We start from the raw sequence: 13904 nt of genomic DNA on the forward strand, positions 1-13904 counted from the left end.
GTCTCCCAGCAGTCTCCTGGCTCTCAGCAGCTGTCTGTCGGCTCTGTGTCTCAGCTCTGTCTCTCCATCCTCTCGGCCTTCAGCTAAAACCCCATGATAGACATGAATGAACTTCTTCATTGTTCTGTATAAAATGAATGAACTCAAAATAAAATAAAATGGAGAGCCAGCTGTGTGTGACAGGTGTGTGGTGATTTTATGACATGTTATCTGTGCGACTCACCACCAGGAGATTTTAAAAGCAGCTTGCAGCACTTAGCAGAATTAAACTGGACGTTGCCGCTCAGACTTTTTCTGATACGCCCCCCTTTAGAAGCCAAAAAAAGTTCACTGCAACTGATTTAAAAAGGATTCAAGTTGAATTTTAGCTAAATAAATGTCAGCACGACATCATCAACACACTGTTCTTTGTTTCTTCTTCCTATTCTTTAACTTTACAAACAAATTTAAAATATAATATATTATTTTCAAACAAATGAAGATAAAAACTGTTACAACCCAAACGATTTAATAATAATATTTATAGTTAAGGTGAACCGGAGGTGGTTGTATAAATGTGTGTGTCCTCAGCTGGGATTTCAAAGCAACATCAGATGTTGACAGATGATGTTGAGGGTCTTTGATGGACTCAGAACTGTCATTCTTGATGCTACCACTAGACGGTACCACAATAAGAGACATTAAATATACAAATGAAATACCCTACAACTCTGTGTGTGTGTGTGTGTGTGTGTGTGTGTGTGTGTGTGTGTGTGTGTGTTTCTCTGCAGAGTTTCTGATGACGATGGAGGTGGAGGGATACCCAAGGGGAGACGAGGCTCTGGACGTCCCCGCCTGAGACTCAACAACAACAAAATCATGTTTCTTGTTTATTTATTGAATGTTTATTTAATGTTTTTTGTACAGCGTGTTCTCTGTAGCACTTTGTTTTCCTGATTGTGGTTTTGTAAATAAAGAAATACAGTTCATGTACAGGAGAAGCTGCTGGTGCTTTGTTTCAGTTTTTTACAGTTTTTGACCACAGGGTGGCGCCGCTGCTTCAACAAACTGTGGAGAATAAAGTGTTTGATGGTGCTTTAGTTCACGTTTAAAATTAAATGACCACAGTGATCTTTGAGGTTCAGTTCAGAGTGAAACTGTGATTAAATACCAACATTTAGTGAAAATCTGTACTGATGAATGGCTCATTTTAGGCAGAAATCACCTTTATTCAACACAGAAAAGCTGTGAATTCAGATCATGAGAAGGACGTGTTGGCACAGAGGACTCGTGTCTCTGCAGGGAGACGAACCTGCAGGACTGCAGGACTGCAGGACTCTTACCTGAAGAAAACTCAGATGTGGGAATAATTCTGACAGGAGAATTATTTTCAATCTACTCTGCAGATCATACAGGAGGTTTGACCAGGGTTTATATAGTTTAGTTTAGTTTAGTTTAGTTTAGTTTAGTTTGCTGTGGTTGGGTTGAGTTGGATTTGGATTTGGATTAGATTAGTTTAGTTTAGAATAAATTAGACTAGATTAGATTAGTTCCTTCAGTTTGGTTTGTTTCTTTGTTTAGTTAGTTTAGTTTAGTTTTAGATTAAATTAGATGTATGTAGTTATTTAGTCAGTCAGTCAGTCAGTCAGTAAGTTAGTTAGTTAGTTAGTTAGTTAGTTAGTTAGTTAGTATTAGTTAGTTTGGTTGGTTGATTGATTGTTTTTTTTTTTTGTTAGTTTAGTTTAGTTTAGTTAATTTGTCACATAAGTTTCTGCCACGCCTTGAAGTCTCCAGGCCACCCTCTTGCCACCCAACGAATATTTTTCTAGATCCACCCCTGTGCAGTGTGACAGAAATTCCCTCTTTCCCATCTTTCCTCTGGCTGTGATATTTCCTACAGGTCCTTGAATGCAGCAGGATCCAGATATAGTGCGCGCGCCCCTCAGCCGTTAGTTGTAGTAAAATCATGTAAAGATGGCGGAGTTACAAATGCTGCTGGAGGAGGAAATTCCTGCGGGACGGAGAGCTTTACTGGACAGTTTCACCAACCTGGAGAGAGTAGCGGAGTACTGCGAGAGCAACTATGTTCAGGTACACGCTACTACTTCAGTATATATGTTTATAAGACGTGTCAGAGGACATTTCTCGGTAATGTTGGCCGGGAGTGGGCGGTTTGGAGTCGGGGGGAGTGATGGCATGACAGACAGCACCAGCCTCCGTTATGTTACCGTTAGATTCTTCATGAGGGAGAAAAGTCATCTGAAAACTGACCGATTTAACGACCTCAGAGAGAATTCAGCTTCCAAATATTCCACCTGTTTTTATGAAAATTCAACTTTTATAACTGATTTACAGTGAACTAACTGTATTAGTGATGAGACGTGACTGTTGGAATGTCATATGTAATGAAGTGATTTAGTTTTAAAAGTTGGTATTTCACTTAATTAAGCTGTAAGTGGTGTTTTAATGGGCGCCGAATGGAAGAGAAATGAATGTTTATTCGTCAAATGTGTTAATTAATCTTCTATAATGTGTGTGAAATCTACAGACAAGCAGGGAATCATTACACAGACATATTTTAATCGGAGTTTGGCGTTACACTTTTCTCCTATTTATTCTTGTAGTAATTAAAGAAAAACTCAGTGATAGTTTTTAGCATAATCCATCATCGGGAATGGATGGTTAAAACTGAGGATGGATTTTTTTTTTTTAATTATTAAGTTAAGTATTAATTATTATCGGTATTATAGATATTATTTTCTTTTTCTTGCAAATGTACAAAATTAAAGCATTTATTCATATTTTTTAATACATGCTGTGGTCATGGCTTTTATTAAATGTTTTAAATACAGAAAGACAGCAGAAGCACTTCAGGCTAAAAGGATGAAATAAAAAAATATTCAAACAAAAAATGTGGCATGTATCAGATTAATTATTTAATAAAGGACAGAAATTCCATCTTACAGAGCTGACGTCTGTGCTGACAAAGGTGAAGGAAGTAACTCTCAGTTCTCTTTAATAATTGAGTAATATATTTGAAATTGAAATTTTTTTTTAAATTAGTAAATAGTTAAATAAATAAATGAAATTGAATTTTCTGTCAGTCATAGATGTTTTGATCCAGTCTCTCTCACAGCTGACGGTGCGTTCACCTGCTGCTCAGGTGTCAACAGGTAGAGGAGGTGTTGAACAGTTTAAAGCTAATGTGGATCCAAATAAATACACAAACAAACAAACATAGTTAGTGATGAACACAGACAGGTTCCACCGTGACTGAGTTACAGAACGTGTTCTTGACATTTTATCTCACAAGATAAACAAGAACATATCAGGTTAACGGTGAATATACTGATGTCACTTCCTCCTACCTGGAGGTGAAGCTGTTCCTATAAGTGATATCAGTATCAGAAATGTATGTATCAGATACAGCCTCAGGTTTTGGATCATGTATTGATGAGTCTGTGAGTCTCTGCACAATCTGATATCAGGTCAGTTATTAACCTGGAAACTGGATCCTGCTGCTGTCCAGCTTTGTCCCATCCATCCATCTGTCCACACAGGGTAATAATAATGATATATATATATAGAAGGTCTGCATGGTTATTTTCAATATCATCAAAATCTCAATATGTCCAAGTGCAATATCACAGAACCAAGAGCTACATTAAGAAGAAATCAATGTAAAGTTTTAAAGTTTGAAGATATTCTCTTTACTGTCAGGTAAAGCAAAGAAAAGCAGTGAATATCACAGAAATAATTTTAATATCTTGTCAACTTGTGAGCAGTGAGGAATGTTCCCCTCTCAGCGGTGAGGAACGTTCTCCTCTCAGCGGTGAGGATCGTTCTCCTCTCAGCGGTGAGGAACGTTCTCTCAGCGGTGAGGAACGTCTCCATGTTCGTACCCGGAGGATGGATGATGGTCTACATTCAGGCTGACAGCAGATGATGGGAGCTGCTGTTATATAATCCAGTTGTGTTGTTGATCTGGTTTTATGGGCTAAATATTTGGATTCAGGACTGACCCGTGTTAAGCCCTGCTTGGCTCTGCGTGGCCCCGCGTGGCCCCCTCCTGGGTAAACACACACAGCTATCACATAGTGTCAGGATTACATCTGTCAGATTTATTTACAGCTGGGCAGCTGCCACTGATCATTACACTGCTAATTAAATATTGCTCATATCGTTATTAAAAACTGTCAAGAACTGAGGCATCAAACGACTCAGATGATTTCATGTCTATTTTGATTTGATAGTTCCTGCTTTAAATCTATTAATTAAATTATATAGAGCTGCACAAGTAATGGTAATATGGCCAAGTGCAATATTAAAAATCACAGAACCAGAACCAGACTGCAATATAATTAAAAAAAAACAGCATTATAATGAAGAACTGTAGATCTGCAGAGATGGCCTGGACTATAAATCCTGTTTGCCAGATGTAAGGAAACATGTTTGTTTGGTTCAGACCTCAATAAATATCACATCACCACCATTTAAATATTTTTGTTTATTCAGTGAACATGAAAATTGTAATGGAAACTGATAATTCACACTAATTGTATTGCATATCACGATTGCAATTTCTGTAAAAGTCGCACTATGACTTTTTTACCATATGGTGCAGCCCTAAAATTACATAAAACATACCCAGAACACCAACTGGTGAATAGACTTAACTGTAATGCAGAGAATTATTATTTTAAATGAATTCCATTTTTCATAGGTTGTCATTTATAAAAAGTGGTTCCTAGTGTTTGGGAAACACTGAACTAGAGATGCACCGATTGCAGTTCTTCTCTTTATCCTGTTCTGGAATCTGTCGCTAATGACGACTTAAAGCACCGTGTGTCTGAGTGTGTGTGGCTGTGATGTTACTGTCTGTGTCGCTGCGTGCATGATGTGACCATCGTGCAGAGTGTGTGCGTGCGTGCGTGCATGCGTGTGTGTGAATATGACCAGGACAGAATCAGATATGTGACACCACCATTCAGGGCTGGTCACACTGAAAAACCAGCTGGCTCCAGTCTCTGGCCGGTCGACTGGTGCATCCCCAACATCTAGTCACAGAGACGAAGTCACAGTCACAGCCGTTGTGCCACCTTCTGGCAACAGGAAGTAAGCCTTATGTGACAGTCATCATATGAGTTACGTAAAATGTTCCTGATGTGGTCTTACAGCTAAATTCCACCAAAACAAACAAACAAAAAAGTAAATAATAAAACACTGAGTCTGTTCATTGAGACGTACGTGTATGATTTTAGCGTTGGGGACCACTGTGATTGCTGGAACTTGCAGGAAACTACGTGATTGGTCAAATTTGCAGAAAAGTCATGGTAATTGGACAAAATTGCAAGGTTTTGCAGAATTCACAGGGATTGGTTGAATTTGCATTAATTGTTGTGATTGAAACTTCCTGGAGGGACTGGTCATGCAACGAAGCTGTGGCTGGTGCACATCCTGACGTGTGCAGGGATGTGAGGGCCGTGCATCACTGCTTGCAGCTTTAAGTTTTTTCTGCTTTCTGTCTTTCTTTGCTGATCTCTTGTGTGTTTTGTCACCTCAGCCTGCTGCTGCAGCTCCATGTTTCACTGTACACAAGTGAAAATTAGAGTGTGAAGAAATAGAAAATTATTTTGGCACTCCTTCTGAGATACTGAGGTAAGCTATGGCACTAATTAGCACTCGGACAGGTTAAAATGACAAACCTTTCCAGTGGCAGCTCAAATCTGTCACTAATTAATGTTTCTATGTGCTCAGCCAAAGATCCTTTGTGAAAAAGGACCCTCCACTCTGTAACACACACAGACAGACACACACACACACAGACACAGAGTCCCGTCCTGCTTTGTAGGTTCTGGCTCGTCCACAGCTGGTCCTGGTTAGCTGTTAGCAGAGGTAGTCGTCATGTAACTCGACCTCCTGCTGCTCATTAGAAACACATGGTACTGCTGCAGGAGGCAGGACGTGGACGCTGTCCTCTCAGTGTGTGTGTGTGTGTGTGCGTGTGTATTTTGGGTTGGAAACCATGGCGATTGGTTTTCCAGTTGAAGGAGTATCAGCCTCCACCTTCAGTGTTGGTGCCAGGAACAGCTCCTGCGGGGGCGTTTGGAAAGACAGGGCTGTTATCACAAGCTTGTTGGCAGTTTGAGAGGCGAGCAGATCGTGTGTGAAAGACTGACGTGAATTCACAGAAAAACTCCTCTTTAATATTCAGTTTGTTTTGTGTGGATTATTTAGGAACAAGAGTGCTGTCATTTGGCCACAGCACTTTCACTCAACTGCAGTCATTTCCTACATTTCCCAGAATACCTTTCAACAAGAATCAGAGAAGAGCCGTGTCCAGCACTGAAACGAGTTGTCAATTAATCAATAAGTCATTTGACCAAAAACAGTTTCAGGAAAACCAGCAAACCTTTGGCTGAGTTTGGAGCCACTCCACTGACATGTCTCCAACCAGCTCTTCCTGTTTGGCTCCTGACCTGGAACCAAACCCGAGCTGGTTCATACAACCTGTTGGATATTATCACTTATATAACATCTGGTACGGTGTGTGCTCCATCTGCAGGATGTTTCAGGCTTGTGTAACTGCTGTGACCAAAACACGTTCTGTGTTCCAGACAGGGAGACTCAGAGCAGATTTTAGGATATCTGAGTCATTTATTATCATTTATTATCATTACACATTAAACATCCCCACCGCCTTCATAACAAAGTTTTTCAAGGAGGTGTTCCGTGGGAAGGTCACTGGTGAACCAGCTGTTGAGATTGCACACAGAATCAGTCTGGTTCACAGCTCGAAACCCAGACCAATGATTGTAAGAATGCAGAGATATCAGACGAAAGAGGCAATTTTGAGATTGGCAAGAAGTAAAAGAGAAGTGATATTTCAAGATACTCGAATGAAGATATTTCTTGATATAACACCTGAAATATCGAGGAGGAGGGCCCAATTCAGTGACATCAGGATGAAGCTGCACAAAGCTGAGGTGAGACATTTGACTATTGTTTCCTGCCACACTTATAGTTACTTACAACGGACAGACGAGACTATTTAAAGACTGCAGTGAGGCCGAGACTTTCTACAGAGAAGTAATCGGTTCTGCAGCACAAGCTGGAACAGTGTCTATAAGTGTCACTGTGTGTATATGTTAGGACCCCAGGAAGAATAGCCAGTGTTTATGCTGGTGTTAATGGGGATCCTAATAAAGACAAAGACAAAAGACAACTCAGGGTTGCACAAGAAACAGGAGCTGCAGTTCCTTCATGCTGCACACTTACAACATACTGTGTGTATGTATTTAGATAATTAAAGTCATAATACAGTAGGATAAAATATAAAACAATGGAGCAGGACTCTAAGATGTGGAGCAGGACTCTAAGATGTGGAGCAGGACTCTGTAAGGTGTAGAGCAGGACTCTAAGATGTGGAGCAGGACTCTAAGGTGTGGATCACAGGTGCTTTAACAGCCTGTCTGAATGAATGAAGTGACCAAACATGGACATGGATTGAATCAGGACAGTGACATATTGATTATATTGATTGCTAATATAGATCCAGTGTTGACATTGGTCAGACTCGACATGCTTTAGGTGGATTTGGCCTTTAATAAAAGTAGCAGCTTGGTGTAAGCATTTTAATTTCAGGTTAGTTGTTCTGTGAAGTAATAATGATGTGATAAAATGTAGATTAGATCTGTGTTAGTCCTGTTAGTTTAAACGCCTCCTGTCACACACATGAACACACACACACACAGATGAAATGAAGGACCTGTCCTTGTAAGGTAAAGCAGGCGGTTGGCAGTTAGTGGATGTCTAAGAGAAGGTACAAACAGGCCTGTGTGTGTGTGTGTGTGTGTGTGTGTGTGTGTGTGTGTGTGTGTGTGTGTGTGTGTGTGTGTGTGTGTGTGTGTGTGTTGGATCTGGTTTAGAGCCAGAGACACTGGCAGAATGGCACTTATAAAGTGTGATGAAGTGTCCATTACTCTAACACACACACACACACACACACACACACACACACACACACACACTTCCATGCATGGTTAGTGAGACCTGTGAGAGTCCAGAGTTTGTGACATTAAGCTTTTCCAGCCACTTGTCTCCCCTCAGGATGTCAGGATATCAGAAATGTAGTCGTTGATAAAACCCCAGGGTGGAAATGAACTTTTTAAACTGTGAACAGAAGCTGGGGTGGATCTGTGATGTCAGAGAGAGAATAATTTAGATTAACATCATATTTTAACTTTGATACGTTGTTATTAATTAAGAATTTAATAGTTAAAGAAGCAATATGTACCAGTTGTGTGTGGAAAAATGAGTGCATATATATATATTTATATATACACATATATACATACATACATACATATCATACATATCATACATGTCAGTCAAAAATAATAACAATGCTGTGCTCACAGTGTGTCAGACAGAAAAAATAAATACCCCCTCAGTGTTTGGTCTCTGAAGCTCTGAAGAGTTTTCTATTGGCTGAATTTTATTCTTATTTGTGTTTTTATTTTCGGTATTGAATCGGTTATTGAGAGTTGTGGAAATTCACTGGTGTTGGCAGGGTAGGAACCTCAGGCCAGCATGGAGAGTCATGCAGAATCGACAGATCAATTGATAATGGAAGTTATTGTTAACAAAAAGACTTTGCTGTTTTCAGTGTGCAGGTTGCAGCTCGGAGGTTGTTCTTGTTTCCTGGGGACTTTAAAGACACAGATAGTGGATGCTGTGATGCTTCAGCAAATGGCAGGACTGAAACCAGCAGTGTGCATCCAGTGAGTCAGACTTCATGAAGTGAACTCTCTCACATAAGCTAATATTAACATTTGACAGCCGCCGCGCCTTCAGGCAGCTGTACGCTCCATCGTTCGCTCTGTCCCCGGGCGTGTGCTGGAGCTTGTTTGTATTTTCACAATAATTCAGACAAACAGAGGAGCAGGAATGTGAGCAGCAGAGCCGAGTGTGTGTTCATTAGAAAAGAGGTCAGAGGAATCAGAGCGTGCATATGATTCATGTAGATCTGATCTGATTCATCTACATCAACCTCATGAATTTAGATAGAACTGTGCAGTGTGTGTGTGTGTGTGTGTGTGTGTGTGTGTGTGTGTGTGTGTGTGTGTGTGTGTGTGTGTGTGTGTGTGTGTGTGTGTGGCTCTGCCCTGTCCTCAGGCCAGAGGAGGCAGCCCTCCAACTAGGTCACAGCTAACAGGACATCAGATGGCTGATGGGAAAGAGGGAGAGAAAATAAGAGATATCATGATGATGTGATGAAGTTGAGACGCTTTTATTTATAAAACCCAAATATCACAAATTATCCCCGAGGGTTTTTACAATCTGTAGCAGACGACTCTTTCTGTTCTCAGAGCGTCAATTCGGACAAAGAAAAATTCCTTCAAAGACACTTTAACAGACGGACAGACAGTAAAAAGACATCTGTATTACAGCTGCAACAATTAATCGATTGACAACTATTTTGATAATCAGTTAATTGTTTTGAGACAATTTTAAATAAAAATGATTGATGATGAAAATAATCACCACAGGAAAGACTTGAAAAAAAATAAATAAATAAAAAAAATTAAAAATGTGGAGCGGACACATGTACGTTTTGTGAATAAAAAAATGTCCAAATTCTCTAATTTCAGCTTTTTAAATGTGAATATATTCTGGTTTCTTTTGTCCTTTGGTCCACAATAAACTGAATATCTTTAGGTTTTGAACTAAAGACATTTGAGGACCCTGTCTTGGGCTTTGGATAATCAGCTTTTTTCACCAATTTCTGTCAGTTGTTTGGTCCATAAAATATCCAAGTAGGAGAAAAATGAATGGTGTCACAATATTATCAGTTAAACAAACGTGAAAACAGGTGGAGCTGTGTGTTTGGACCTGTTTTCCAACTACTGATCAATCTGGCAATAGTTTTTCCATTAATCACTCCACTGATTTTTACTTTCTCAGAATCATTCCACTCTGGATCGCTCTGTCTGAACAGCTCAGTTGGTTAACACAGTGCCAGAAGGAAGCGAGTGGCGCTTCACAGTGACTCCGCCTCCTGTGTTCTCTGGCTGTCGGTCGGCTAAAAGTTAGTTTACATTGTTAATAGAGTTGAGATCTAATTTATTAATTTCTCCCTCATCTTCCCGATGTAACAACGGTCCACGTCACCACACTGCTGAGGTTGGTTTGTAGTAATTTGAGGTCTGACTGTGAATGTAGGGCTGTGGGTCACTGTCTGTGTGTGTGTGTGTGTGTGTTTGTGTGTTTGTTTCCATTTGTGTTTGTAGTATTTCTTTAGGTGTGTATTTTGTGAGTGTGTGAGAGACACACATCGGTGTCAGTGTGTTTCTTGTCAACCTCAGGCATGAATGAGTTAGTGCTGACCTACATCCTGCTTCAGCAAACACACACACAGACACACACACACACACACACACACACACACACACACACACACACACACACACACACTCTAACATCATTTTCTTTTTGGAGTGACTGCACTGCTGTGTTATGTACACACACAGTAAACCTGTGCACACACACTGGGGTTGCAAATTGTAAGCACTTTCTTTAATTGGTCACTGGTAACATTAATGATTAATTAATCAATTAGTTGTTATTATAAAAAACTAAAAATAAACAAAACCAAATGTGTCTTTTCCTCCTCAGTCAAAGCTTTATTCCCACAGCGACATGTTGTTTGTTCTCTGACAGTGAAACTGACATGTTAAACACTGAGGGCCTGATTTACTAAGATCCCAAATAAAGAGGGATAAATTACCTTCTAACATGTTGCATGTTTGATATGTTTGCATTTTATAGGTGATCAACTAAGAATAATGACGTAAATAACAGCCGGGTCAAACACTGTGGAGACAGCAGGACTTAAATGAGGGTTTTCCGTGTTTACAGGTTTCTGTCATGGGAGATGATCTTTCTTATGATGATGCAACTATGCAATAAGATTGAACTGAATTAAACATGTATTGATTGAATGCTCTGATGGTCTAAAACTCTCACTACAACTGCAGTAGTTAAATTCCAGCCCCTCTGATATCATTTTACAGGTTCTGGAGTTTTTTGGGTGGATGTTCTTTAACTCAACCAGTTGTTGTCACTTTGTCTGACTTACAGTTTTGAAACACCCTGTAAAATAACCTGTTATATTTCAGATCTGATTCAATTTTACTTTACTTAATTAAATTTGACCAAAATCTTAACAACCGATTAATTGATCATCGATTGATTGTTATCATCTCTGGCACACACATCAGTAAATGCACTCTTACACATGGTTACACACACATGTTGCTGCAGACTGACACACACACACACACACACACACACACAGAATTTATCTTGGTAAAGTGCTGAATGTGACATTACTCTCTCTCTCCTACGTGTGTGTGTGTGTGTGTGTGTGTGTGTGTGTGTGTGTGTGTGTGTGTGTGTGTGTGTGTGTGTGTGTGTGCCATGCAGCTGTCTGTCATCTTCATTAACTTTTCCACATAATAAAGAGGTGGAATCACTTAGACTTCATCTGTGTGTTCATTGTGTAAATCTGTAGTGTTTCTGTGTTTCTGCAGATGAAGATCAGGCTGATGAACATCGTCACTATGATTCTGTTTGTAGGATCAGATTCCAGTGGTGGCTGCAGAGAATTGTTTCTGACTCATGTGGTCCAAACATTTCCTACTGGGTTCAATATTAACGGTGACTCCAGACACTAAATATTTCATCTCCTGTGATTTTATCTCCACCAGCATTATGTTTCAGCTCCACAAACATCCTGATTCCTTCACCCAGTATAATTACAGGAGTATCACAGTCACTTCACCACCATCCACCCCAACATAAAGAAACATCAGTGTCACACCGCCAGCATCATGTTCATCAAACCTGCTGTATCAAGTTTAACTGTTCAGTTGTCATGTTGGAAATAAACTGCAGCATTAAGACCACATTCAGTCCAACAGGAGCTTTCTGGCTGAATTCTTCTTCTCCTGCCTTATTTGCAGCAACAGTGTCACTTTTTGCTGTGATATATTTCTGATATTTTCGACAGCTCTTCATTGTAACAACCTGTTCATTTTGACTGAAGTGAGGAGTTCACAATCACTTTATGCAGAAGAAGAGTCACGTGATGCAACAAACGCCCATTTTTACATGAGCACACACAGAGTCTGAAGAAGAAAGTCTGAGTTAACAAAGAAAGTTGTTGGGTTTTAGGTTTTTTGAGCAGCTTGTGCAAAGAAAGCCCAACTGTGTTTACCTTTCTTTGTAGTACAGCTCTCTGGTAGCCTGAAAACATAATAATACTAGCAATGATAATAATAATAAAAATGATAATGAAGAAGAAATAAGAAAAGTAAAGAAAGAAAGAAAAATAAATAAATACAGTTACACACAAAAAAAAAATACATGGGAGAGAAATGAAAATCCTCCCTGGGACATTTTTAAAATATTAAAATATGAAATTAGAGGATACCATCCCAGGTTGAATTTCTCAGTTGAGCCTCTTAATGTAAACCTGAGTTTCAGAAGGACATCAGGTTCTCCAACCAGTAAGCTGCTGATGGAGGGTTAGATGATTTAAAAACTGACTGAGATATTTTCATTAAAGAAAGTTTATTTTATAAGAAACAGACTAACTCATTTAATCCACTAAAGTTTATTCAAATTGAGGAGTTTGCTTGAGATTTTTTTCCAAGGGTGATTTTAATTTGAAATGAAAAGACATTTGGTCACACATCACAAAACTACACAAAAGTAATGATGTGGAATGAAAGTGTCCAATGATAAAAGCCTCAGCTGTCCTGTTGAGCTTTTCCCAGGGGGTTATGGGTAATGGTTAATGTTGCTGGTAGGTTAACAAAAATAAAATAATTAGCTTAAGAAAAATCTGAGGAGGGCGTTTGGTCTTGATGATGTTTTCTTCTGTCAGAATAAAATGGTGGCACTGACTGTCCTCTCTGTCCCCTTTGTCCCTATAGTCAGCAGACAAGCAGCGAGCGTTGGAGGAGACGAAGAGCTACACCACCCAGTCCCTGGCCAGCGTCGCCTACCTCATCAACACGCTGGCCAACAATGTACTGCAGATGCTGGACATCCAGGCGTCACAGCTCCGCCGCATGGAGAGCTCCGTCAACCACATCTCACAGGTCTGTCCTCCGTTTGGTTCATTTTAAAGTTAATTCTCCTCTGAAACGCTGCAAAAATCAGAGAATCTAGAAAACTCATAGTCAACAAGCTAAAGAAAAATAAGCTGCAACATGTCATCAGTTAGTCAGATAAGGTGCATTCAGACACTCTGATGCTGCAAAGTGTTGTGAAAAGTTGCTTTTAGACTGTGAACATGCATGAAGTGTGAGCTACACTCCATAAAACTGTGGATACAGTAGAGCAGCTCTGTTATTCATGCTGAGAGGACTCGTGGGTGAAAGCACACAGTATATAATCATGTATGCATGCAGGCTCATTTATGTTCACTGCTGTGCTCTGCTCGCTGTCGAGTGCAGCAGCCCAGAATTTAATCTCAGGAGGATTAGTGCACGACGAAATATAGAACAAAACTCCCAAAGCATGCAGCAGTGATAAACTGCAGAGGTGCAGCAGATTAACTGAGTGCAGGAATATTTCATCTCTGTCCACATAAATGACAGTTTCATAAACATGGGGTCTGATGGTAATGTAGTTTTTATTTGCCCACTTGTTCGGCTCCAGTTCTGGTGCCCCTTCCTGCTGCATGGCTAACTTAGCTAACTAGCTAACAGCAGCTACAGTTTAGGGCTTTAACTAAGGATTGTTTTCATTATTAATCAGTTAGTTACTGGAAAATGGTGAAAAATGTACAAGATGACATCTTCAGATGTCCACAACTCAAAGATATTCAGTTTACTGTCAGAGAGGAGTAAAGA

The 13904-nt window shown here is 39.8% G+C and overlaps 2 protein-coding genes across 5 annotated transcripts in view; both read left to right on the plus strand.

The window, feature by feature from the left end:
- The window catches only part of LOC146323365 (transmembrane protein 237A-like), a 9418-nt gene extending 8438 nt beyond the window's left edge, over positions 1 to 980 (plus strand). For both annotated transcript variants that reach the window (XM_084724202.1, XM_084724204.1), the window contains exon 11: positions 771 to 980. In XM_084724202.1, the coding sequence (XP_084580328.1) occupies positions 771 to 838 (68 nt within the window). In that variant the 3' untranslated portion in view covers positions 839 to 980. The remainder of the gene's footprint in view (positions 1 to 770) is intronic.
- Positions 981 to 1826: 846 nt separating this feature from the next.
- The window catches only part of LOC146323366 (abl interactor 2-like), a 31042-nt gene continuing 18964 nt past the window's right edge, over positions 1827 to 13904 (plus strand). Inside the window, exons 1-2 of one of the 3 annotated variants that reach the window (XM_084725561.1) lie at positions 1827 to 2070; positions 12981 to 13148. In XM_084725561.1, coding sequence (XP_084581687.1) covers positions 1954 to 2070; positions 12981 to 13148 — 285 coding nt within the window. In that variant the 5' untranslated portion in view covers positions 1827 to 1953. The remainder of the gene's footprint in view (positions 2071 to 12980; positions 13149 to 13904) is intronic. The other 2 variants (XM_084725562.1, XM_084725563.1) reach the window with 2 other exon arrangements.

This window comes from Lutjanus erythropterus, chromosome 8 (assembly GCF_056507025.1).
Source record: "Lutjanus erythropterus isolate fLutEry1 chromosome 8, fLutEry1.hap2, whole genome shotgun sequence".
In the NCBI taxonomy this organism is placed as follows: Eukaryota; Metazoa; Chordata; class Actinopteri; order Lutjaniformes; family Lutjanidae; genus Lutjanus; species Lutjanus erythropterus.